We start from the raw sequence: 23042 nt of genomic DNA, 5'->3' as shown, positions 1-23042 counted from the left end.
TAATCATCTTGTTTAATCTGACAATTTTTTAAATTTATCTCATATAGTGTAATGTCCACAAGATGATCACGTGATCATCTCGTGTAAAAAATACACAGCATCAAATACTGTATTTTCAACATAATAAAATATCCAAATCCGGTTCTATACAAGTCTAGAAAGAAGCAACTAATGGCAATTTCTCCCTCTCCCAATTTAAAAATAAAAATCACTCTCGTATGTCCTTTTTTTTTTAAAAAAATAGAAAAATAAAATCTCTTTTGGTGTAAAGTAAAATATGATAATAATAATAATAATGTAAAAGCAAATCGATTATTTATCGTCCATCTGATATAAAAATCTCAAATATTTGATGAGATCTCAGTGTCAAATATCGATTACAACAAATTACTATCCCAATTCAAATATATATGAAGCATTTTAAGAAATTTTATGGATTGAGAGAGTGAGATTAACTTATTTTATTTTAAATTAGGTTGAATACATTCACTTTAACAATGAAAACATTGCATTTGTGTTTATGTATATTTTTTTCTTTGTGATATGACACTCTGCGTTATTATGTATATTTTTCTCTTTGTGATCATAATAATTCAATACTTTAATTTTATTTAAATATGAAAAAACTATGGTCTTTATCCTTTAAGATTCTAAAAAAGTGGTGTCAATATTCAAATTTAAACAAGATTACTACGAGCTTCAAGATAAAAAAAACTACTTCAATTTTACTATAATTTTTAAGTGTTTAAGTAAAAAATAAGTACAAAGATAGAATTATCATAAATTTAACATTAAATAAGTATATTTCAAGTTCTAAATAATATAAAATTATTAAAACTATAATAATCAATAATTTATTACAAATCTACAAAACAATATATTAAAAATCAATTCATCATTAATTAGTACGTCATATTTATGTTCATGATTTTTATATTTAATATTGATAAAAAAAATACTATTCGAAAACATAAATAAAATCTCGTGTCCAAACAAATGGTTGCTTAATCATACAAAAGTTTAAGTGAGATGGGACATCACTTAATCGAGTTTTTTTTTTATTCCAATTTTTATAGTCACTATTACTATTGATGTTGCTATTGTTTTTATTTGAATAATTTTTACTATATCCTGTAATAAATAGTATAATTTCTCATGTAATAATTGTTACAATTATCATTAGTATCATTGCTAGTATTAATGATGATGAATATTGACCCAATTCAAGGATCCAAACACAAACCCCACCCGGAATGGGATTTCCGGGTGACCCGTATATGGCCAGCCCCGAATTGTGAAGCCCTAAACGCATCCCGCCATTTCGATTTGAACCTCCCCAATTCCTCACACACACACACACACTTTCCTTCTACGCAGTGTAGGACACATTTCGTAACTTAATAATCTCCGATTCCTGAAATTCTTTCAAAACTACTATATACCACCGTTGATTTTGAGTGCAACTCACATTTAGATTTTCAGTTCTCATTGAGGCATAAACAAGAGGATTGTTTATGACACGATCTTCATTTTTTGGTCCTTTCCCCATTTTTAAGTGTTTTGAACTTGATGTCATGACCTTTGAATCAATTTTTTTCTGGGATTATTGGTGTGATTCATTCATATCTCACACGTATGTCATTAAGAATGAGCTTTTGCGGACGTCCATATACGTAAGAAGCTAGAAGAATTTATTTTTTGAGGATGAAGGAAATACACACAAGGTAAGGACAATCCATATCCTTCAACTCTTATATATATATTCCATTATTTTTGTTTCCTTTAATTTTGGTTCCTGTACTTTTGGTGGATGCAGGGGCAACAATTCAAATGGAGATAATAAATCTAGCAACAAACCACTGAAAATCAACTGGCAAGAACACGCCAATGCACACTACGACTTCTCAAGACAAGATAAGTTCTTGAATGCAAACTTTCTTTTCTCCTTGCCAACTCAAAAACCTCAAATTGGTGAAGCAATGGATGCAAGGTAAAATTCATAATGTGACTTTGAGATAGTTAATAAATATATTTACCTGTGGAATGCTGTCCCGAAATATTCACTTTTCTACTATCTTGCTTTTCTACAAACTTTCAGGCCTGCTCTCTGTTGTGATATGCACGGGAACAAGCGATAGAATATGTATATGGTTGTTACCGATAGGAAATCAAGCACAAACATACTTGAATTTTTTTCGAGTTCATGGTTATTGTTATCCGTGTCTTCTTTATCCTTTCTCGCTGACCTGGCATTCATTTAAAAATCATGATATAAGAAAATCATGTACGTTGCTTATGTTGTTTATGGAATTATTACCCAGACGATTAATGTCGTCTCAGTGTTATTTACTTTTATTATATATTCTTCACTCCTTTTCTTTCTTCAAATGTTGGGTAAACTCATTTTGATTGTAGATTCATTAAGAGGTGAACTTCATGAATCCATGATGCATTTTTGCCTTTCTCATGTTGTATCTTTCTGCATATATAGGTCCATGGTTTTTCAATTTCAGGATGTTAGTGTGCAAAATGTGCAAGTTGAAAAGGTAAAATATTTTTGTGGTTGTAGATCTGTATTGTAAATCTTTTCCCTGCAGGCAAATACATTAGGAAGAGGTGATTTTTGAGCTCACTCTTTGACTCTTGTGCACATTACTTCGGAGAGTTCTATGTTTCGAGGCTAAAGATTGGTGTTCGACTCCATATCAACTAAATTAAATTGAATCCTTGAACGGGGATCTGATACCTTAGTGCATCAGATGATAAGTTTGTGATCTATAGTAATCGTCACTTGTATAGTTGTGAAACCCTCATGTCAAATTGGTTTATGGATGGAGAATGTTGCCGTCTGCTGCAATTGATGGGTTATTGTTAACTAGGCATCATTTTCTCTGCAATATTTATCCATTCCAGTTGATTTTTTGTTTCCTTTATACTTACTCGATGTTCTATGAATCTGTTGCTTAGAAAAGTATGCTGGAATAGTTAAACGCACAGGAATTTATAACAAAGTTAAATATTCTGCACAGTCAACAATGCCTTGATTAAGCTATGCCATTGAGTGCTTCATGATATACAAAGTGAAGAATTTTGTCAAAATTTATGTTTCATGCATGCCATGTCTTATAATTTCATTACCATCATAAAAAAGTTGTGGCGCTGTAATTGCAGTTGCTTTGTGTATTGTAGCTCTTTCGTGAACAGTTTTTTTTTTACCAAAGAGATACATGGGTCAGGAATAAGTTATAAGAATAACCATGTCGTACAAATAAAAAATGTTTAAATGACATGATAGAGGATCAATGCAGTTTTAAAAGGTTGGATTTGATAGGGACAATATGAATATACGAGGCAACTAACTATGATGTAGAATTGAAAGGAAAGTGTTTTTTTCATGGCGTGCACTGTCATACGTACTTTCCTCTCCACAAGGAACTGAATTCTTCCTGAAACCAGAGATACCAACTCAAATGGAATCTAGCCTGATCAGTTTGAAGCCTTTGGTTTATTCCACCCAATTTGTCTGCTCCATAGTTCATTCTTCCGTTTAACATCCAACATGTAGGTCTAGGGCTGGGTTTCTGGCAATAGTACATTGTAAGATCAGTAAGTTCTTGACCCACCTTTGTAATAGATTTTCTCTCATGCTCATTTCTTTTTTTCAGATTACCGTACAGACATATATACCGTGTCTTTTATGTTGCTTGTCATGATTATTTGTCAAATCATGCTCCCCTTATTTCTCCATTACTTATGAAGAAATATAGTCTAATGAATGGAACCTCATTTCTTTTTATTTTCTCTTGATAGCTATAGCATTCTTCACATTTTCTTTCCCTCCTAAGTCAGTTGAGGTAAATTGACACAATTCTGATTACTGTCACATTCATTTCTTATTTGTTTTTATTTGTTTTTGCATTTTATAATTTCTTTGTCCGAATATATCTCCTATTAAAAAGAAATGATTGATTTCTTCTAAATTGGTTGTACGATTTTCTTTTGTTCTTCATTTTCATTTTTTGATCAGTTGTTCTTCGTTTTCTTTGTTGCAGTATGTGAAATGTCGTTTCTGGTTTTAATGCTGATGTAGTTTGTTATAGTGCTTCCAAACTTGATTACCGCTTTTTACATTACTCAAAATTTTATTCATTTAGCATTATTTTGGAATGTAAAATATGGTAGGCTTGGAAGCTACTTACAGGCCTGCAGTTGAATTCCAGAAACTACACAAAACCTGGAAAAACCCTTCCTTTATCCGAACATGCTGATGCCACCTCAAGGAGGGCTACTCAGCAATGTTCGTCTGACTCGAAAAGCAAGTTTTCTGGTAATACACGAATGCATCAAAGCCTAGGTGAATCCAATGTTCAAAGCAGCAAAGTTGAGGAAGACAGACAGGTTGTGATGCAGAGTGGTTCATACTCGACGAGTGATAGATTTCAAGCGCAAAACATCAATGGAGTTGCCCGTAAATCTGCTGCTTATGCAAGAGCAACAGTTGGGTCCAACTCAACATATTCTGAACGCATCGTTGATGATGATGTACTTGAGGTAATTTTCGAGAAAGGTTTAAATGATGATGGACAAATTGGCTAATAATGTTGTAGTCTTAAACTGGTAAACTTGGTTTAAATGATGCTGGACAAATTGGCTAATAATGTTGTAGTCTTAAACTGGTAAACTTGTCTACTTTATGCTACTTAGTCAATGTTTCTTCTATTGTAATTACCAAGTTAAGTTATTAATGCATTTGTTTCACGGCTTTACTATATTTCTTCAGAATATTGATGTGGACCAAATAGTTATGAATCATTTTCAGTCAAGTTCGACTCCTCAGCCAACAATATCTAAACATCCTCCGTTTACTCCTGCTATACTTGAGGAAAAGAATTTGCCATCTGAGCTGTGCTTAAACTGCAGTCACGATATTAAGGTATATTATCATTTAACCTATTTACCTGATAATTAATGTACTACCAAGTTCTTATGGTGACCGCCTGAAACTGGTGCAGCTAGGACTTTGTTCGGAAGCTTCAAACCACCTGCAAGAAATGAAGGACTCTCTGATTAACATATCAAATGATCTAATAGACAATATTGATGAGATGAGTTCGGAGAAGGTAGAGAAGCTTCATCTACAAAGGTTTGCCTACTCTTTGTCAATAAATCTCTCTACTTTCATGGTTTAAATAATTTAATTGGTTAATTTTTCAAAGAAGGAACATACGTTGACAGATATGAAAGAACTGTGCCAACTGTTTGTAAGGCTACCATGTCAGAATGATTGTTGTGATCATCCTCCTTTTTTTTCTTCCGATAATTTCCTTGTATAACTTATATAAATGACCTGAAACCTAGGATGTTTTCATATTATTATTAGGCAGCAGCTTAATAAACAAATTCAGCAGCTTGAGAAATATCTACGCTCTACATCAGTTAATGAGGAGAGAATCCCGCCAAATTTTTCTGCATTTAAAGCAACCAAGATGGCTTTCCAGTGTGAAACCCCTCCAACAGTTCCGTTCAGAATTGACCCCAAGAAGCTCGATTCAGAGTTTCAAGTAAATAATGAGCCTGATGGGATTGATAGATGGGGTTCATCATTTTCATTTTATTCCACTGACAGAGTTGGGATTTCAGCAGCCTCAGTGGGGAGAGAGGCATATGTACCTAAGTATATTGAAGTAAACTACATTGAGGGTTCAACCGACAAAAAGTGGAGCAGTCGGGAGTTTTCTTGGACAAGGGAGCTAGAGGTTTGTCACAGGTATAACCTTCCAGTAATAGATCCTGCTCAGTGTTCTAAAATGTTATGTTTTCTCCTGTTGTCAGGCCAACAACAAAAGGGTGTTTGGCAATCACTCCTTCCGTCCCAACCAGAGAGAGGTGATCAACGCTACAATGAGTGGATATGATGTATTTGTTTTAATGCCAACTGGAGGAGGAAAAAGCCTGACTTATCAGGTGAAATTAAATTAGTCTCATCCATTTTTTAATTTTTTTCAATGAAATCTATGCGGAGAATAAGAGATGATTGATCAGCGTTATCATCATAATTTTCAATTTATATCAGATTAATTGTTAAGATTTTGAATGAGGAACATTGGAAACTCCTTTACTGGTGTTTCTCATCTTTATCATTTAATTTTCTGTTTAACAGATTTTCGTACTCAGGACCATTTTCAATGCTAAAGTTTTAGAATTTGATGAAAATTTAATCTGGATATTATATTCTTAGTGGTCGCTTTGATCTAAATCATAACTAGCCAGAAGACTCACATTTTCAGGGATCACACTTTGTCTACTGTAGGACCGTAGTACTGTCACTTTTCTGTGAAAAAAATGCATTGTACTCATCTTAAAATGTGAAAAGCGATATTTTTATCTTGATTGTACAAAAATGTTTCTATATATGCTGCAATAATTCAGTCACCTAAGAAGTTGCTTTTCAGTGGTAATATTGCATAAAAATTTGCATGTTATTAAACATAATGTGGACAAGCTGTGCTAAATGTTCATTTTTTTTGCACTCACTTATCTATTGATGTATTGATTTTAGGGATAATTTCTGTACTGTAACTTTTATTTTACCAGCTGTTCAAACTGGATTTTCTGTTGCTTGTTGGAGTTCCATGCTGTACCCTGTAAACCGACATTTGATGTGATCTCTGAATGCTGATTTCTTGTAGCTCCCAGCCCTCATCTGTCCAGGAATAACTTTGGTCATTTCACCTCTTGTCTCTCTCATTCAAGACCAAATAATGCACCTGCTACAGGTAAATTTTCCACAATACTTATTGAGTTACGCCTTATTGCATCGTAAACTTTGATAAATGCCAGTAAAATAATTATTCCTGTCAAAATCAAACTAGGCAAATATACCAGCGGCTTATCTAAATGCCAACATGGATTGGTCTGAGCAGCAGGAGATTCTTAGAGAGCTTAATTCAGATTACTGCAAATACAAGCTGTTGTATGTCACCCCAGAGAAAGTGGCCAAGTGAGTAAAGCTTTCCTAGATCCTAAAGTTTTATCCTGAAATCCACACTTAATTATTTATGGCCACATTCTGGAAGTTGTAATTTAGCCATAAGGTGTTGAGACTTTTAGGTCCAAGTCCAGTTAGTTTATTATTATTTGTTATTTGTGCAAAGTATAGGCTCATTAAGCCTTAATGCATTACAAGTCTCTATTTATTAGAAATTCATTCAATCTTGAGATAAACTTGTATAATCTTTTGTTCTGCTTCAGTTCTTACTACACAAGTTTGAGCCACACGGTCTTCATTCTTGTCCTCTACTGTGAAACTGATTTCTTTTATCATACACATCTTAGATAAAAAAATACTGGTTTGATGTTCTAGGTGTCTGTATTTCACACATATACAAAGTCATTGCTCTATGCACCCATGGTTACATACATTCTATTCTGTGAGCTAAAATTGAATTGAATTCTATCAGCTTCATTTTATGCGGGTTTCAAGCAAATCAGTCGCTTGTGTAAAAGTCTGTTAGAAATTCAAAAATTGACAAAAGTGCATGTCTATGTATTTGTGTGATTTTTCCATCATATGTATAGACAAAATTTTGTCTACACTGCCATGCACCTCCTTTGGTTAGTATACACGATACATCACACTGTCAATGTTAGACTAGTTGTCAAGTTTCTTTGGATATGTTGTTGTACTAAGGAGGTCATTACGGTCTTTAACATATGATTGGATGTGATTATTTAATAAACACTCCTTTATCGAGAGAATAAAATACACAAATATAGAATATCTTAATCTTAAAAGAAGACATGTTGCTGTTTTATCAAATAAAATGATTGTTTTAGCTGTTAAATTATGTTTGTGCCAATGGGATTTCAGCTGGAAGCCATTTGACTTTCTTTTTAATTGAGAATAATTCAACTATATTCTGCACAAACTGATATCCATCTCAAGGTTTCTAGGATTATTTATGATGAGAACCAGAATGTGTTTAGGAAAACATATCCAGTGGATTTTTTTGTTTTGCACAAAAGCAAATGGATTAGCATGATTAATTCATTTCTGCAGAAGTGATGTCCTGCTGCGTCACTTAGAAAGCCTACATGCTCGTGATTCTCTTGCTCGGATTGTCATTGATGAAGCTCATTGTGTTAGCCAATGGGGACATGATTTTAGACCGGATTACCAGGTTTTTTATGTCCAATTTTCTTTAGTATTTGAGGACACACACTTATTTAGTTGTTTTGACCGCCATTTCTTTATTATTCCGATCTTTTTTATTCCATTTTGTAGGAAACAGAAAATTTTCTTCAGTTTTCACTTGCATTTGGCATGGTTGCAATCGTTATTGGTGCTGTCATGTGCTTTTTCCAGAAACTCACATTTAAGGATCTTGGTCTAACTCGAGTATTTGTTTGTATCTATGCAGTGTCTCGGCATATTGAAACAGAAATTTCCATCTATACCTGTGCTTGCCTTGACTGCTACCGCCACAATCAGTGTGAAAGAAGATGTTGTGCAGGCTCTTGGTTTAGTAAATTGCATTGTTTTTCGGCAAAGTTTTAACCGCCCAAATTTACGGTAAGTTTTAAGTTTAATTTATAATGCTTGGCATTACACTAATGCGTAATGGTGCGAAAAATTGCAGATATTCTGTTGTTCCTAAGACAAAGAAGTGTGTGGAAGATATTGACAAGTTTATCAAGGAGAACCATTTTGACGAATGTGGGATCATTTATTGTCTTTCAAGAATGGATTGTGAAAAAGTTGCTGAAAAGTTGCAGGTATATCTCCTTATGTTCATGTGAACTGGGAAGCTGAAATTATGTGGATAAGATGAACCGTTCTCTTCTCTTCTTTCCTAATATGAAGTTATGATGATACAAAAAAAAACAAATTCCCCCTGTTTTTGTTCTCGACGTTAACGAGGCAAAATAATTTATGTATGTCTGCCCTCAAACTTCTTGTGTGTGAGGTACTGCTTGTGGAAAAAATGAAAAAAAGGTTCTCATTGATCATTTATTTAAAAAAAAATGAAAATCCTCCTTTTATGAATGTGTATTTATTTGGCAGCAGTTTAAGACATTACTTGAATCGTATTATGTATTAATAGGTACTTAGGTATTTATCTGGAACAATTTTTTATTTAAGCAACCCTTTTTTCTTATAATCTAATTTAGATGTTTATATCATTTAATGGTTTCTTTTATAGAACCTCAGCTCATCTTCAAAGATTTGCTAATTTAATTGCAAGTGGAAAATAATATCTTTAGCTAATATATTTGTACTTCGTATGTCTAAAATAAGGTGTGTCTATACACATTAAGTCATATTTTTATTGTGCAGATTTGAGGGTAATTCCCTTCTATTAGGCACACAAATGGTTTTAATAAATATGAAGATTTTGTTTTTCAAACATGGCCTATTATTTGGTCTGTTTTGTTTAGGCATTCATCTCTTTCAATGAACTTCCTAATGGTTCCCTATACTCATATGTTGCATTTGTATTAAACTACATGGAGCGCATATGTTTAAACATTGGTTTATAAAAATATGCCCGTAACCTGTACAGCTTGCCAGGGAGTAGCATCACCTAGTAATATTCTTTTGGTATTTTAGACATCAAATTAACTCTTCTTGATTCATACTTACCTCATTTTTTGGGAAAATAATTTAATTTTTTCTAACTACTGAATTTCAATAGTTGAAATACCGTTGGGGGTGATAGCAGCTGTTGGAAATAGGATTGATTATGGTTCTTAAATTGACAGTTCCAGTTCCGATACCCGAATGTTCAGATTCGATTTTCGGTTTGAATCAATTTGAAGATATATTTTTCAATCGTAAAAAGCAAAAATTTGAATTATTTGTGAGGTATTTAAGCTAATTAAATTTAACAATTTAACAATTATATTACAATATATTAATTTTTTAGCATAAACGAAATAAAAATAGGGTGAGAATTTCACTTATATAAAATAAGTAGTTTAACTTATATAAATTAAGTTGTCTGTAAACCAAAACTTAATCTACGATTTTAGTTACAGTTCATGCAGTTATGAAAAAAAAAACCTCAATCTTAAAGGAGCCTAGTGTAAGCTGTAAAACAATTGATTTTGGTTTCTTATCTCTACATTCTAGGAACCAGAAAAATCCTTGGTTTTGGTTTCAGTTTTAAAATTGTTACAAAAATAGTTTGCCTCCAGTTTTTGGAGATGGTTCCAATTTAGATTCATGTTTTGTAGGGAACCGTGGTTGGCTCTAGTTGGTAAATCCCGTGAGCAGAGTTCCTCACTGTCAAATTGATGTAGAATTGTAGGCATTAATTCGTATAATGTCTTTGTAATTTTTAAGTGGTGATGCGTGTGTCTTCCAGCAATATGGACATAAAGCAGCTTTCTACCATGGCTCCATGGACACCGACCACCGTGCAATGACACAGAGACAGTGGAGCAAGGATGAGATTAACATAATATGTGCAACAGTTGCATTTGGGATGGGTATGGTTTCAGACTGTAATGCTGTCTTTGGAGTCATTTTCAGTGACGTGCTGACACAGATATTTTAGGTATAAATAAACCTGATGTCCGGTTTGTCATTCACCATTCCCTTCCGAAATCTATTGAAGGCTACCACCAGGTAATCTCCTGTAGCAATGTGTCCTTCCTTGTTTTTATGTACTTACTTTTATTGTAAATATATATCTTATATGCTTGGATATTGAGTTGTGGAGTGCAGGAGTGCGGTCGTGCTGGAAGAGATGGCCAGGCTTCGTCTTGTGTGTTATACTACAGCTATAGTGATTATGTAAGTCATAAGAAAAGGACATCTTTTCTCATTCTCTCTTTTTTCTCTCTCTCATGTTTTTAGTTCTTTCTTGGATTTGTTTGAATGGTTTGCATTTCTTCATGCTTGTGTTATGCACGCCTGTCAACTTTTTGACTTTTTCTGCAGATTCGGGTGAAGCATATGATAAGTCAAGGAGTGGTAGAGCAAACACTCTTTGCACCAGGATATAAGCGTGCAAGTACAGCACCTTCGGGGAGGTTATTGGAGACAAACACAGAGAATCTCCTGCGAATGGTATAGATAGAATTTTGTTTGTGATGCACTTAGCATCACTAAATTATTAATATATTTTAGCAACATATTTTCAGGTTAGCTATTGTGAGAATGATGTTGATTGTCGGCGTCTCCTACAGCTCATTCACTTTGGAGAAAAATTTGATTCTTTAAACTGCCAGAAAACTTGTGATAATTGTTCAAAAAATTTAAGCTTCGTTGAAAAAGATGTCACGGAGATTGCCAAGCAGCTGGTTAGGATTTTCTTATTTGTTATTTATGCCATGAAATTCTTTCTTATAGATGTATTTGGTTCTTTTATCCTTAGATGGGCATGAGTTAGAAATACAATTTATTTACAACTTTTAACCGAAAATTGTTGTGTGACATGTTACATAGGTTGAACTGGTAAAGACAACAGGGCAACATTTTTCGTCGGCCCATATCTTGGAGGTCTACAGAGGTTCCTTAAACCAGTTTGTATGTCCTAATGATCAAAACTTTGTTGATTTTTACTTATGTGGTACTTTGTTTAACATTATCCCGATGCCAAACTTAGGTTAAGAAACACAGACATGAGACTCTGAGCATGCATGGAGCTGGAAAACATTTGGCCAAGGATGAAGCGTCCCGTGTGTTGCGTCACCTTGTGATCGAGGACATTCTGATGGAGGATGTGAAAAAAAGTGATTTATATGGATCAGTATCATCGCTATTAAAGGTAAAACGGTCTTTCTTTTCAATGTTCTTTAATATACAAGAGAGCATCTATAGAAAACTCACGAGAAGAAGAACGTGTGTCTTCCTCAATCTAGTACACCCTCTCTTGTTTGTTCTGATACACCCACATACATTTAATAGTTTATAGTTATTTATCTGATAGCATCCTTTGAATATAGCCTTTTTTTAATCATCAGGTTAATGAATCCGGGGTTTACAATCTCTTTGCCTGTGGCCAGACGATTAAACTAAGGTTCAATCCCTCTGATTCTTGAAATAATCATACTTTTTATTTTGGAGCATTGAAATATGCAACATTCTTGATCAAACGACTATTAGATAATCTTTTCAAAGAAATGATTCATTGACATTCTGCTCTGAACATGTCCCATTTATTTGATAACTTATCTCATGTTAAAGCTCTAGCTAAATTGCCCTATCTTTTTTTCTCCCTACACAAAATAAAAAACATTTTCATAGTTGCTGCTTTTTTTTTTCAAGTCACCCCCCTTTTCTGACTTGCGCTTTTTTTGAAATTTAAGACCATGGTGTTGATTTATGACACAAAATTTGTCTTGCTAATAAGGATTCATCATCGGCCAAGTCTGTATTCATATAGCAGTACTGAGGATCATTGTCAGCTCAAACAATTTATCTTAAAATTTGGTTGGACACTCCGATTTCTTTCTCTACTCCTCCACGATGTTGTAGTTTGTCATCTTTATAATGACATTGTCTTCCATGTAGATTCCCATCTTCTGGTAAACCATTGAAATCAGTTCGATCTGAGGCCACTCCTGCAAAAGGATCATTGACATCAGGAAAACAAAGTCCTCCACCAGTAGATATTCCTGCCGAGCCCCACTCTGAAGTTGATTTGGTAATAATACAATCTTCCATCGAATTCTTAGGATTCATTGTTTTCCTATTCCTACCCTCTAGCTTAGGTTCAATAATTTATTCCGTGTTGTCTTGTTTCTCTACAGAACCTTTCAGCCAAATTATATTCTGCATTGCGAATGCTCAGAACAGTCCTAGTGAAGGAAGCTGGAGAAGGGGTCATGGCATATCACATTTTTGGGTACACTTCTACGCTTGTTCTCTCTGTTAATAGTTCGCTCGAAGGAACTACTCAACAAGCAATATATCTGTCCTAAACCTTTTCTTTTGATGTTCTTGTTCGTAGAAATGCTACACTGCAGCATATCAGTAAAAGGATTCCAAGAAACAAAGATGAACTCTTAGAGATTAATGGTATTGGCAAGTAAGTGAGACCTTCCAATTAAATTCATCGAAGAAACTTGCAAATATAACCAATGTTTTAATTTCAGAGCAAAAATAACCAAATATGGCGATCGAGTACTGGAAACCATTGAAGCTACCATTAGGGATTATTACAAGGACAAAAACAGCAGCAGCAGCAATGATAGCACAGATTCAAAGAGGAGAAGACATGCCACCGCTAGAGTTTCAAATACAAATGACGATGATTTCTTAGTTGAAAGCACTGGCAGGTCCAAGAAAAGGTTGGTGAAAAAGGTTGACAAGAGTCTGGGAAAAAATTTGAACAACAATCTCGAGTGTGAGTACCAATACCAAGATATTGATTTTGATGATAGCTTATTTGAGGTTGAAGTTGGTGAGATTGATCAGAATATAGGAGGAAGAGTTCTACCTTCATGGCCTACAACTTGAGTAAATTTCTTCATGGTCGATGCTAGAACCATTTCTCAGATATTCTTTGGGAAATGAAATGCATTTGATTCTAACCTTGGAGAAGTTGGAGTTGCATAATACAAATGCGTTTCTCATTGTAGTCAACTTTGTATGCTGCATGAAGAGATGGATCCAATTGCAATCTTTGCAATGTAACTTGATTCTGTCAATATCTGATATATTTAAAGTATATTTTTTATTTATTAAAAAATATACTACGACATCAATTATTGACATAATATAGATATTATTGAATTTTGATATATTTAACTAATGCCTATATGTTAAATTATATTTTTATTTTATAAAAAATATATGAGACGACATCAAAATTAGTTATTTTACTAGGGATGATCGCAGTGTGATTAATCGATTTTAAATAAAATTGGAATCGAACTGTTATGTACGGTTCGATTAGAAAGCTTTTAAAAATTGCAGTTTTTCAAATAAAATTAGATAAACGGTTTTGGGTGAATTATAGAGTTACAAAAATAAAATATCTATTGAGCAACGATATTAGATCAATAAAAAGAAGATTTTAATTTTAGACAGTGTATCAAGCATAATAAAAACAATTAAAACATTTGTAAGCTTAAGAATAAATAAATTAGGTCAAAAGGATTTTAATACAATTACTCATTTTTATTTTTATTTGACATTTTTTATAGTCAGTAAACTAGTAATACTTTATTTATATGTTTAATAAATACCCATAAAATATTACATCGATATTAATAATATATTTGTAAAAATAAGTGATGTGGTGGATGCGGTTTCTTAAAAAAATTGTCCCTACACAATATAATATGATGTGATTAAAAATTTATATTTTAATCGTAGTTTTCTAAATAAATTTAAAATAATCAGTGAAGTGCAATTCAGTTTCTGTTGTTCGAACAATTTTGACAAACATCTGATCATTCCACTGAATCTTGATAATGTACTTTATTTATTCTATTTTATTAAGTATGAGAACATGATAGCAATCATTTAAGGATATTAATTTTTTTTCCAAATTCATCCTTATATGATACTAATATTATACTTTTATTTTTTGTTTTTTTTAAATTTCAACGCACTTTTATTTTTAATATTTTTATATCAACCTTTCAAATATCAATTTAGTTTTTTCATAATTTATCAAATTTCACTTTAATTTATCGATAATGATAAAAAAAATTATACACACACATCGCGCGTGCATGATGATTCGTACAGATAGATATTCTCTCGCAGATTTCGTTGTAAAAAAATATATGGGATCACTGCCCCATTGTACGCAACGTGTCGCCACATTTCCTACCGTAGTGGCATTCGCGTTGAATTGAAAATGTTCTCTACCATAATCCAAAACACTAAAATCTCGGAAAACAAACGGAAATGGTAAGTAAAAATCTTGACTCCAAAAACTCGCACAAGGAAGTTCAGGCACAGAAGAAAGTGGGATTTCAAGACGGGGATGATCTTCATATAGATTTCTCTTCCCAAGAAATGGAAACAAAAATGGAGGCATGTGAAAAAAAATCTGCCTATTGGGTGGAGGAAATGAGGCCCGAGGAAGAAGGGAAGATGAAAGAAAATGGAATTTTAGAGGATTTTGTTGGAGGTTGCAACAGAAATAATATGGCTCCAGTTGATGAAGTTTGCTCCATCTGTTTCGATAAATTCAACATCCCATGTAGAACAAATTGCGGTCACTGGTTTTGTGGCAAGTTTTCTACCTACTTTTACTTTTTCTTTATACTTTTGAGGACTTTTGGTATTTTTTCTCTCTGTTTTCTTTCTATGGGATGCCTCGTATTATTGAGTTAATGTATTATATGAGAAGTGAACTTAGTATTTTGATTATATATGTTTATGGGTTTGTAGTAAAGTTAAGATATAATGGTTTGTTGCAGAGGGATATCTGGAATTTTTCCATGCCAGTATGTCCATTTTCACGTCAAAAGCTGCCTCCTACGTCCTAACATAGTGTTTCCATTTTGGAAATTTGCAGAAAAATATATTTGTTAAGTAGAAAGCATCAAGCAGGGCCAAGGGGAAGATTTTGCTGTCGCACTTCGTTTCTGCTACTTTGAAGATTTTATTTACTGTTTCTTGCGCATATGCTTCGTATGAGATGGACACAACATAGGAGGAATTTGAATGGGGCCAAAATGTATAGTGCGGTAGTGAAAATCAAAAGATAGGTTTTTTCCCTTTGGGAGGTGGCAAAGTTTGAATTTCTAAATAAATTACGCTTCAAAAGTTAATATTATGTACGCGAGTGTTTGTATGTGTGCAAGGAGAACCTAATGCAAATGGTAACGTCGTAACTTTTTTGTTGAACCACGTGCTTTTGCAGCTGGCTGTATCATGCAATTTTGGATGTACAGATCGTCTATTCAACAGTGTAAATGCCCCTTATGTTGTTGCATAATAAACAACCTGGCACCAGAGATGTTGCATAACATTCTTGTTACAGATGATGTTCTTGAGGAACTTAGAAAAGTTCGGCAGTATAATGGCCTCTCCACTGGTGGAATGCAAGGCCTTTTCCAGGTAGAATCGAGTCACATATATGCTCTTATATTTTCTGCTAGGTTGTCTTTTTTCATTCTTCTGTTCTTCGTCTTCTTTCTTAAGTTCCATGTTGTCACTTGAAAAAGGCTACAGCATGACATAATCAACATTTATGGAGACGAGTACAAAATCTTCATATTTTAGAAGTTCAATACTTTATCACGAAGATATTTTTTTTGGTTGTTTAGTGAAGTTTCGCATAATTATGTTTACATTTTCATCAGGCCTGATACAAATACTATAGATTCTATTGCCTTTTGATTGCCTCTTCTACGCCCGTCCCTGTTTTCTAAGTAACATAGAATGCATGCCATCCATTTATAATGTCTTATGCATGATCCATGCTTTATTATCTTCTACGCCCTTCCCTGTTTTCTAAGTAACATAGAATGCATGCCATCCATTTATAATGTCTTATGCATGATCCATGCTATATTATCCGGCAAAGTAAAAAAATTTGTTGTGCACGTATATGGTTTTCTGATGTTTTGTTGTCAAATTTGGAACCCATAGTAACACATGCTGGAAATTTTTTGTTACCTTTTGTTTTGCAGAAAGTATTAGCTTTACCGCTGCTTATGAGCAAAATATTCAGAATATTGATAGCTCCCAATGGCGTGAGATGCATTTCTACGTACTACGTCTTCTTGGGGTGAGCTTATTTACTGGGAACAGTTTAAAAAAATTACTTCTTCCATGCTTGTCTTCAAATGAATGTTTGCATCAGGTACCCGTGTTTTTATACTTAAAAATAATACCAAAACAAGTCCAATAGTTGTAGCTTCTTCAAATATAACGATTTAAATTCAAAATTCTGTTTTTAAAAGTGCAAATTACATTTATAAACCATGTATACTGCAGGAAATCTACAATGTTGTTCAAAATTAGCTGAGTAACTAGCACTGAATCAAGATTTTTGCATCAACTTCTGTCGATTGTGTTGTATGAGTTCATTCCCACTGGTATGTGGAGTTTCCCTTCTCATGCACACTTCACTTCATTCCAAGATAGGTGCTGATAGGGACGAACCTACCGATATTGGATTTATGTTTGGGCACATAAAAGGTAAATAAACACACGATCTATACAGCATAAGCATTTAATACATCCTTTTAGAGTGAATGCCTGAAAGTTATTTAATTGAAATTACTTGCTATTATGCCAGCCACTTATTTGTGACTTCTTGGAAATTGACTCTTGGTATGAATGAGAGTCAATTTGACACTTGTATGCCACTTATTACACATGTTTGAGTCGTGCTCTTTAAAATTTTCGTGAGATAAATGATTGAGTCCCCTCCCATATACAATGTTCATGACTCATGAAACAGAGACATCTTATTGTGAATGTCACAACTCACAACTCAGTTCAGTATGTGAAGCTGCGCGTAAATGCCTAATGTCGTGCTTTAAGTTTCTTTACATGTGCACACGGGTATGATTCTTTGTTTCGATTATCACGTAAAAGTCTTGCATTATATGCAAGAGGATTTGGGATTCAAAGAGCGTTTCACCTTGGCGCGAATATGTTTTCCGGCACTCTACTTTTCGTTGTATTGGCTGTGCTACAAGATGAGCATATGTAGTCCGGTTTGCTTGTTTTCTCGAGTGCGCAGGCTTGTAACCGTCTCTATATTCTACCCCATCAGGAGCACTTTAATTTTTATCCATAATCAAAAGGTTTTTTTAAAAAAAAACATAGTCATCCCTAGTGTTTTCCTAGTTTAGTCAATTTGGATTTAGTAGCTTTTTCTTAAAAGTTTTTTCTTTAAAGTGTTTTTATAGTTTTATATATGTTTGGATAGATATTGTAGTGTTTTTAAAAGCATCTGATCAATCTAAAGTAAGTGTTTTTTCCAAAGTCCAAATTTATAGCTTTTAAATGTTTTTTTAAATAACTCATATTAAAAAAAATGTTTTTCCTCTTATCCAAAAACAAAATTATTAAAAAACATTTTTAAAAGTCAATTTAAAAAACATATTTTAAAGCAAAATGTTTTTAAATCCAAAAGTAGGTTTTCTAGAAAAATCATATCAAATTATGATAGTAGTATAACCATAAAAATTTTGACATGAAAAATATTATTATTTTCGAGTAAAATTTAACATGAGCAATATATTAAACCAAGTCGAAAATGTTATATCAGAAATCAAAGAAATAGATCAGACAAAAAAACTAAAGAAACATAATGTTTTATCTTTTTTTTAATCTGTATTATTAGATTTTTTAATTTAAATTTGCGAATAAAATTTGCAATGATACTTGGAAAATCCATTCGAAAACCTCACACGCTTTTTGCTTGCTTGATATGATCTTGTTATCGGTAGGAAAAAGCGTGATGGGATCAGAGCTCTGAAATTCTATGCTACCGGAATTTACTCGTCTTGTCCAGGTTCATCCTCTCTCCCGTGTCTCTTCAAAATTCATTTAATTTCTTGTTTAGTCTTGTTTAGATTTGGAGGGGAATATATCGATTTTGCTTCCGCTGCTGTTCTTGTTATAGTCGCTGCTGCTGACGCTGTTGGTTGTTTTAGGTTCGTTTTGGAGCTTTGATTGATTTTACAGCTCCGTTTTTTTATGGATTCAACCTTGCTGCCAACCACGACCAAGGGGCTTTCTCTAGGGTTTTCATCAAATGGGTCGAAGGTGGTTGAAAGTGATCGGGGTTCGAAAATCGCCGACGATTCGATTTTGTTCCAGATCGAACCGAGAGTTACCGACCCTTTACATCCCGTGCCCTCGGTTCCACTCCAACTGATGGACCAGGAGACGGCGAACCATCATCATGATTTGGATATTAATTCCAATGAAAGTAAAGATAGACGGACTGATGAAGGAGAAAAGGATGCAGAGGAGTTTCGGATTTTGGGCCATTCTATGTGTTTGAAGCGAAGACGCGACTGCGATTCCGGTTCTTCGGTTCCATCTTCCTTCACAAAGGTATTTATAGTTTCTTCTCCAGATATGGAATCGCGTAGGAAGATGGTCAAAGCGTGGGGAAATCAGAGATTGCAAGATGCAGACCCTGATGTTTTTGGAATCATGGAAAAGGAGAAGCAAAGGCAGTATAGAGGGATCGAATTGATTGCTTCGGATAATTTTGTGTGTAAAGCAGTAATGGAGGCATTGGGAAGCCATTTAACTAATAAATATTCAGAGGGGATGCCAGGGGCTCGATACTATGGTGGAAATCAGTGCATCGATGAGATTGAAACACTTTGTCGCGAGCGTGCTTTGTATGCTTTTGGGCTTGATTCTGAAAATTGGGGTGTGAATGTGCAGCCTTATTCGTGTACATCAGCAAATTTTGCAGTTTTTACGGGTCTTTTGTCACCTGGTGATAGGATAATGGGGTTGGACACTCCATCCGGAGGTAACACAAGCCATGGATATTATTTACCAAATGGGAGAAAGGTCTCAGGGGCGTCTATATTTTTTGAGAGCTTGCCATACAAGGTTAATCCCCAAACAGGGTATATAGATTACGAAAAGCTCGAGGAGAAGGCACTTGATTTTCGCCCAAAGATATTGATTTGTGGTGGGAGTTCATATCCTCGGGAGTGGGATTATGCAAGGTTTAAACAAATTGCAGATAAATGTGGTGCAGTTTTGTTGTGTGATATGGCTCAGATTAGCGGTCTTATTGCTTCTAAGGTGAATTGTTTTATGATTTTTATGGCTCAGATTAGCGGTCTTATTGCTTCTAAGGTGAATTGTTTTATGATTTTTATGGGCTGACGTCAATTTTTTATAGACTTTTTTATTGGTCTGCATTGTTTTACTATGTATTCCCATTTGATTTAAAAAAGCATATGTCTTGAATTGATTACTCTTCCCACAGTCGGTGTCTTGTAGTTTTGCAAGGTCTGGGGTGAGAGAGAATGAATGCCTGCTAGGATTGTAATTTTAGAAATGGAACCTAGCGTACTACCAAAAATTTCATTTACAACAAGCTTATGCTCTGTATTCCATCCTTAGTGAATTGCACTTTTTATCATTTATTTTCTAAGCTGTTCCTTTGATTTGTATTATTTTTTATGGTTATTACCAAAGGTTGATCATGGTGGCGTTTCCTGCTCTTGTATCATAACCTACCGATTTTGATGCTTTATTTTTGTTGAATTGTTCATTCGCTTCTTGCTGGATTCCAGCTTAAAGAATTTGTTTCTTGCTAATGTTAGTGGGTATGCAATTTGTGGTTATGAATAAGTAGCCTGACCTTGAATGTCCTTGAACTAGTAAGGCGTCAAATACAAACCATGATGTACTGCCTATTGAAGCAGTGTTTTGTTGCAGTTAGCTGCACTATCGGATGAAATTGGTTGGTTCACATTCTAACTTGGAGGAACAAATTGTTGTGTTTAGCTGGATTTAATAAATCCGCAGAACACAAGTTTCTTGGTGATTTTTATTTTGATTTCTAACATTAAAATCGGATATTGCGCTCACAGAACAGAACAGAACCAAACCATGTGGCACCATATACTATTTGTTTTTTTTGCCGATTCAGAAATCAGTATTGTGTGAATTTATATAACATGGTTACTACGGACTATGCTATCCTTCCTGTTTTGAGTGCTGTAACTCCTGTTTTGGTTAAGAGTTTTACGCATTTTGTATAAATAGGCTTCTTGTATTTATCTAATTACATGAGTTTCTACATGCAGGAATGTGCAAGTCCTTTTGAATATTGTGATATTGTCACCTCAACTACCCATAAAAGTCTCCGTGGCCCTAGGGGAGGGATTATTTTTTATAGGAAGGGGCCAAAGCAAAGGAAGAGAGGGATGCTTTTAAATCATGGTGATGGTAGTGATAGATATGATTTTGAAGAAAAGATAAACTTTGCTGTTTTCCCAGCACTGCAAGGTGGACCACACAATAATCACATTGCTGCACTTGCAATAGCATTGAAACAAGTGGCTACGCCTGAATACAAGATGTATATGCTACAAGTCAAGAAAAATGCTCAGGCTTTGGCCGCAGCTTTATCGAAGAGAAACTGTAGGCTTGTCACTGGAGGCACAGATAATCATTTGTTGCTTTGGGATCTGAGAAATTTTGGATTGACAGGCATGTTTTTCCCCAGAACACGTTCCACCAATTTTCCATTTTTTTTTAAAAGCATTTTCCTTAGCTACTGGATTTTTGGTTTCATTGTTTTATCATGTTCAATATACCTCGTTATATGTGTTGAAATCAAGTTCTGGCACGAGCTGTAAAAATTGTGTTGGTTCTTCCAAGTGCATATTAACAGTTTTTATCTAGAAGACTTCTTTAAAGTGCTCCAACTTTTCATTGAGGAAAGAGATCGATTTTTTTTTTTATCCTGCAAAGAATAAGATAGTCAACTATATTTTCTTTGTTTCTGTTAGTTTGATATTTGGATATTGTGGATGATACGATCAGCTGTAGAGTGCCTCAGTTCCATATCCTTACCTATTTTTGTACTCAAACTGGGCTAGTTTTTTTCTGTTACTGGAAAGGAGCTTTCTTTGATTAAATTTAAATTTAGAAGTAAATTTCCATTAATGTAATATAATTGTTTGGCTAGTTGATATAGAATAATAAATGTTTTTTGTGTGTCATGAATATACTTTGGTCAGCATTCTCAGGGTTAGGCGACTTTTTATCTTTTCTTTAGTCTTGGTCTTTCTTCTGTGCTCGACTGATAGAAAATATGGAACTTTTGAACTATGATTTTTTTACCTGAATGATAATGTTTATTTGCTAACACAATGCAGAATTATCCAAGCACTTGCTATGTGTTGTTATATGTGTGCTGAATTGGTGGTAGCTTGCTTTTGTCTATGGGTACCTTCTTCTGCTGATGTTTTCTCCGTAGGCCATGTATTTATCTTCTCTAAATTTTGTGCCGTTCAGGGAAAATTTTTGAGAATGTGTGCGAGTCGTGTCACATTACACTCAATAAAGTAACCATTTTTGATGACAATGGCAACATTACCCCCGGAGGTGTAAGAATCGGTAAGTTATTATCTTTTTGAAATGAACAACTCAAGCACATTTCTGTAATGCGTTATGCGCCGTCATTATTTGTTGCTGTAACGGAAGTTTTCATGTTTCTTCCCACAGGTACTCCTGCAATGACATCAAGAGGCTGTCTCGAGGCTGATTTTGAGACAATGGCTGAATATCTCATAACTGCTGCACAGATTGCTAGTTCAGTGTATAGGGAACACGGGAAACTACCGAAACATTTTCTGAAGGGTCTTGGGAACAACAAAGAGTTAATCGAGCTTCGAGCAAGAGTCGAAAATTTTGCCTCCCAGTTTGCAATGCCAGGCTTTGATGAATAATCTGATCACATTACACACAGTGAAGATTGATTCTTGTCTTACCAAGTAGTTTATCAGGGCCTCTGAGGTGTATCGATTGTGCTTCAAACTTGTCCGTGGCAAGAGGCGATTTTATTGTTCACGTGAGCTAGAAAGTTGGGGTAGTCTAATTATGCCAATCCTAATCTTGGCTATTCTTTCTTGCAGATTTGTTACGAAGGGTGTTTTAAATATGTTGGGCTCACACTCGGTTCATTTTCATGTTTGCGCAGGTGTATATCAGTATCGGAATCATCGTCCAACATGGTGTGGTTTGCCAAGTCGTATTTTGTACTTTAATCTTTCGATGTTCTTTACGAGATATAAAGAAAACAAATCGTTGAAAGAGTTAACGATGTGGTGCAATACCTTATTATTGAAAGGAACTAGTACTGCATGTTTGAAAGAAAAGCAAGAAAACGAAATTGGAGGGTTATCATTTTCATTTTTTATAAATACTTCATATGTCAACATAAACCATTTCTTCAAAGGAAAAAATTTCGAATTGTGACTCAATATGCTTTTGTTTTTTGATGCTAACTACGAGATTATATTTATCTTTACGAATTTTGTATATTAAGTGCTTCTGAGGAAAAAAAAACTTAATCCAGCAAAGTTTGCAATTTCTGTTAACTTTTGCTGTCGAAGCCCAAAAA

General features: G+C 34.2%; 3 protein-coding genes across 8 annotated transcripts; all 3 read left to right on the top strand.

The window, feature by feature from the left end:
* Positions 1-1318: 1318 nt before the first annotated feature.
* Positions 1319-13670, top strand: LOC142531629 (ATP-dependent DNA helicase Q-like 4A). 3 transcript variants are annotated; one of them, XM_075637838.1, is made up of 25 exons: positions 1319-1724; positions 1817-1990; positions 2492-2546; positions 4183-4551; positions 4781-4933; positions 5013-5143; positions 5381-5756; positions 5833-5964; positions 6690-6776; positions 6873-7000; positions 8060-8180; positions 8421-8572; positions 8640-8775; positions 10368-10491; positions 10560-10630; positions 10730-10798; positions 10946-11074; positions 11149-11307; positions 11453-11533; positions 11613-11774; positions 11971-12026; positions 12521-12653; positions 12760-12854; positions 12960-13037; positions 13105-13670. In XM_075637838.1, exons 1-25 carry the CDS (start codon positions 1705-1707, stop codon positions 13466-13468), a joined length of 3555 nt encoding a protein of 1184 aa, XP_075493953.1. In that variant the 5' UTR covers positions 1319-1704; the 3' UTR covers positions 13469-13670. The 3 variants fall into 3 exon arrangements, with proteins under 3 accessions (XP_075493953.1, XP_075493954.1, XP_075493955.1); XM_075637840.1 differs by lacking the exons at positions 1319-1724; positions 2492-2546 and having other exon boundaries at positions 1854-1990; XM_075637839.1 differs by lacking the exons at positions 10730-10798; positions 10946-11074; positions 11149-11307.
* Positions 13671-14778: 1108 nt separating this feature from the next.
* On the top strand, positions 14779-17725 carry LOC142531631 (uncharacterized). Its single transcript, XM_075637845.1, has 4 exons — positions 14779-15197; positions 15834-16030; positions 16606-16703; positions 16913-17725. The coding sequence occupies exons 1-4, from the start codon at positions 14870-14872 to the stop codon at positions 16941-16943; spliced, it is 654 nt and encodes a 217-aa protein (XP_075493960.1). The 5' UTR covers positions 14779-14869; the 3' UTR covers positions 16944-17725.
* Positions 17726-18338: 613 nt separating this feature from the next.
* LOC142531630 (serine hydroxymethyltransferase 6-like) lies at positions 18339-22902 on the top strand. Of its 4 annotated transcripts, none has more exons than XM_075637842.1 (5): positions 18339-18443; positions 18586-19759; positions 20719-21124; positions 21935-22036; positions 22145-22902. In XM_075637842.1, the coding sequence occupies exons 2-5, from the start codon at positions 18629-18631 to the stop codon at positions 22366-22368; spliced, it is 1863 nt and encodes a 620-aa protein (XP_075493957.1). In that variant the 5' UTR covers positions 18339-18443; positions 18586-18628; the 3' UTR covers positions 22369-22902. The 4 variants fall into 4 exon arrangements, 3 of the variants coding, with proteins under 3 accessions (XP_075493957.1, XP_075493956.1, XP_075493959.1); XR_012816352.1 differs by lacking the exon at positions 18339-18443 and having other exon boundaries at positions 18480-19759; positions 22145-22508; positions 22620-22902; XM_075637841.1 differs by lacking the exon at positions 18339-18443 and having other exon boundaries at positions 18480-19759.
* The last annotated feature ends 140 nt before the right edge of the window (positions 22903-23042 follow it).

The sequence above is a fragment of the Primulina tabacum genome, chromosome 17 (assembly GCF_025594145.1).
Source record: "Primulina tabacum isolate GXHZ01 chromosome 17, ASM2559414v2, whole genome shotgun sequence".
NCBI lineage: Eukaryota > Viridiplantae > Streptophyta > Magnoliopsida > Lamiales > Gesneriaceae > Primulina > Primulina tabacum.
Note: the sequence above shows the minus strand (reverse complement) of the source record. Positions and strands in the feature narration are given on the sequence as shown.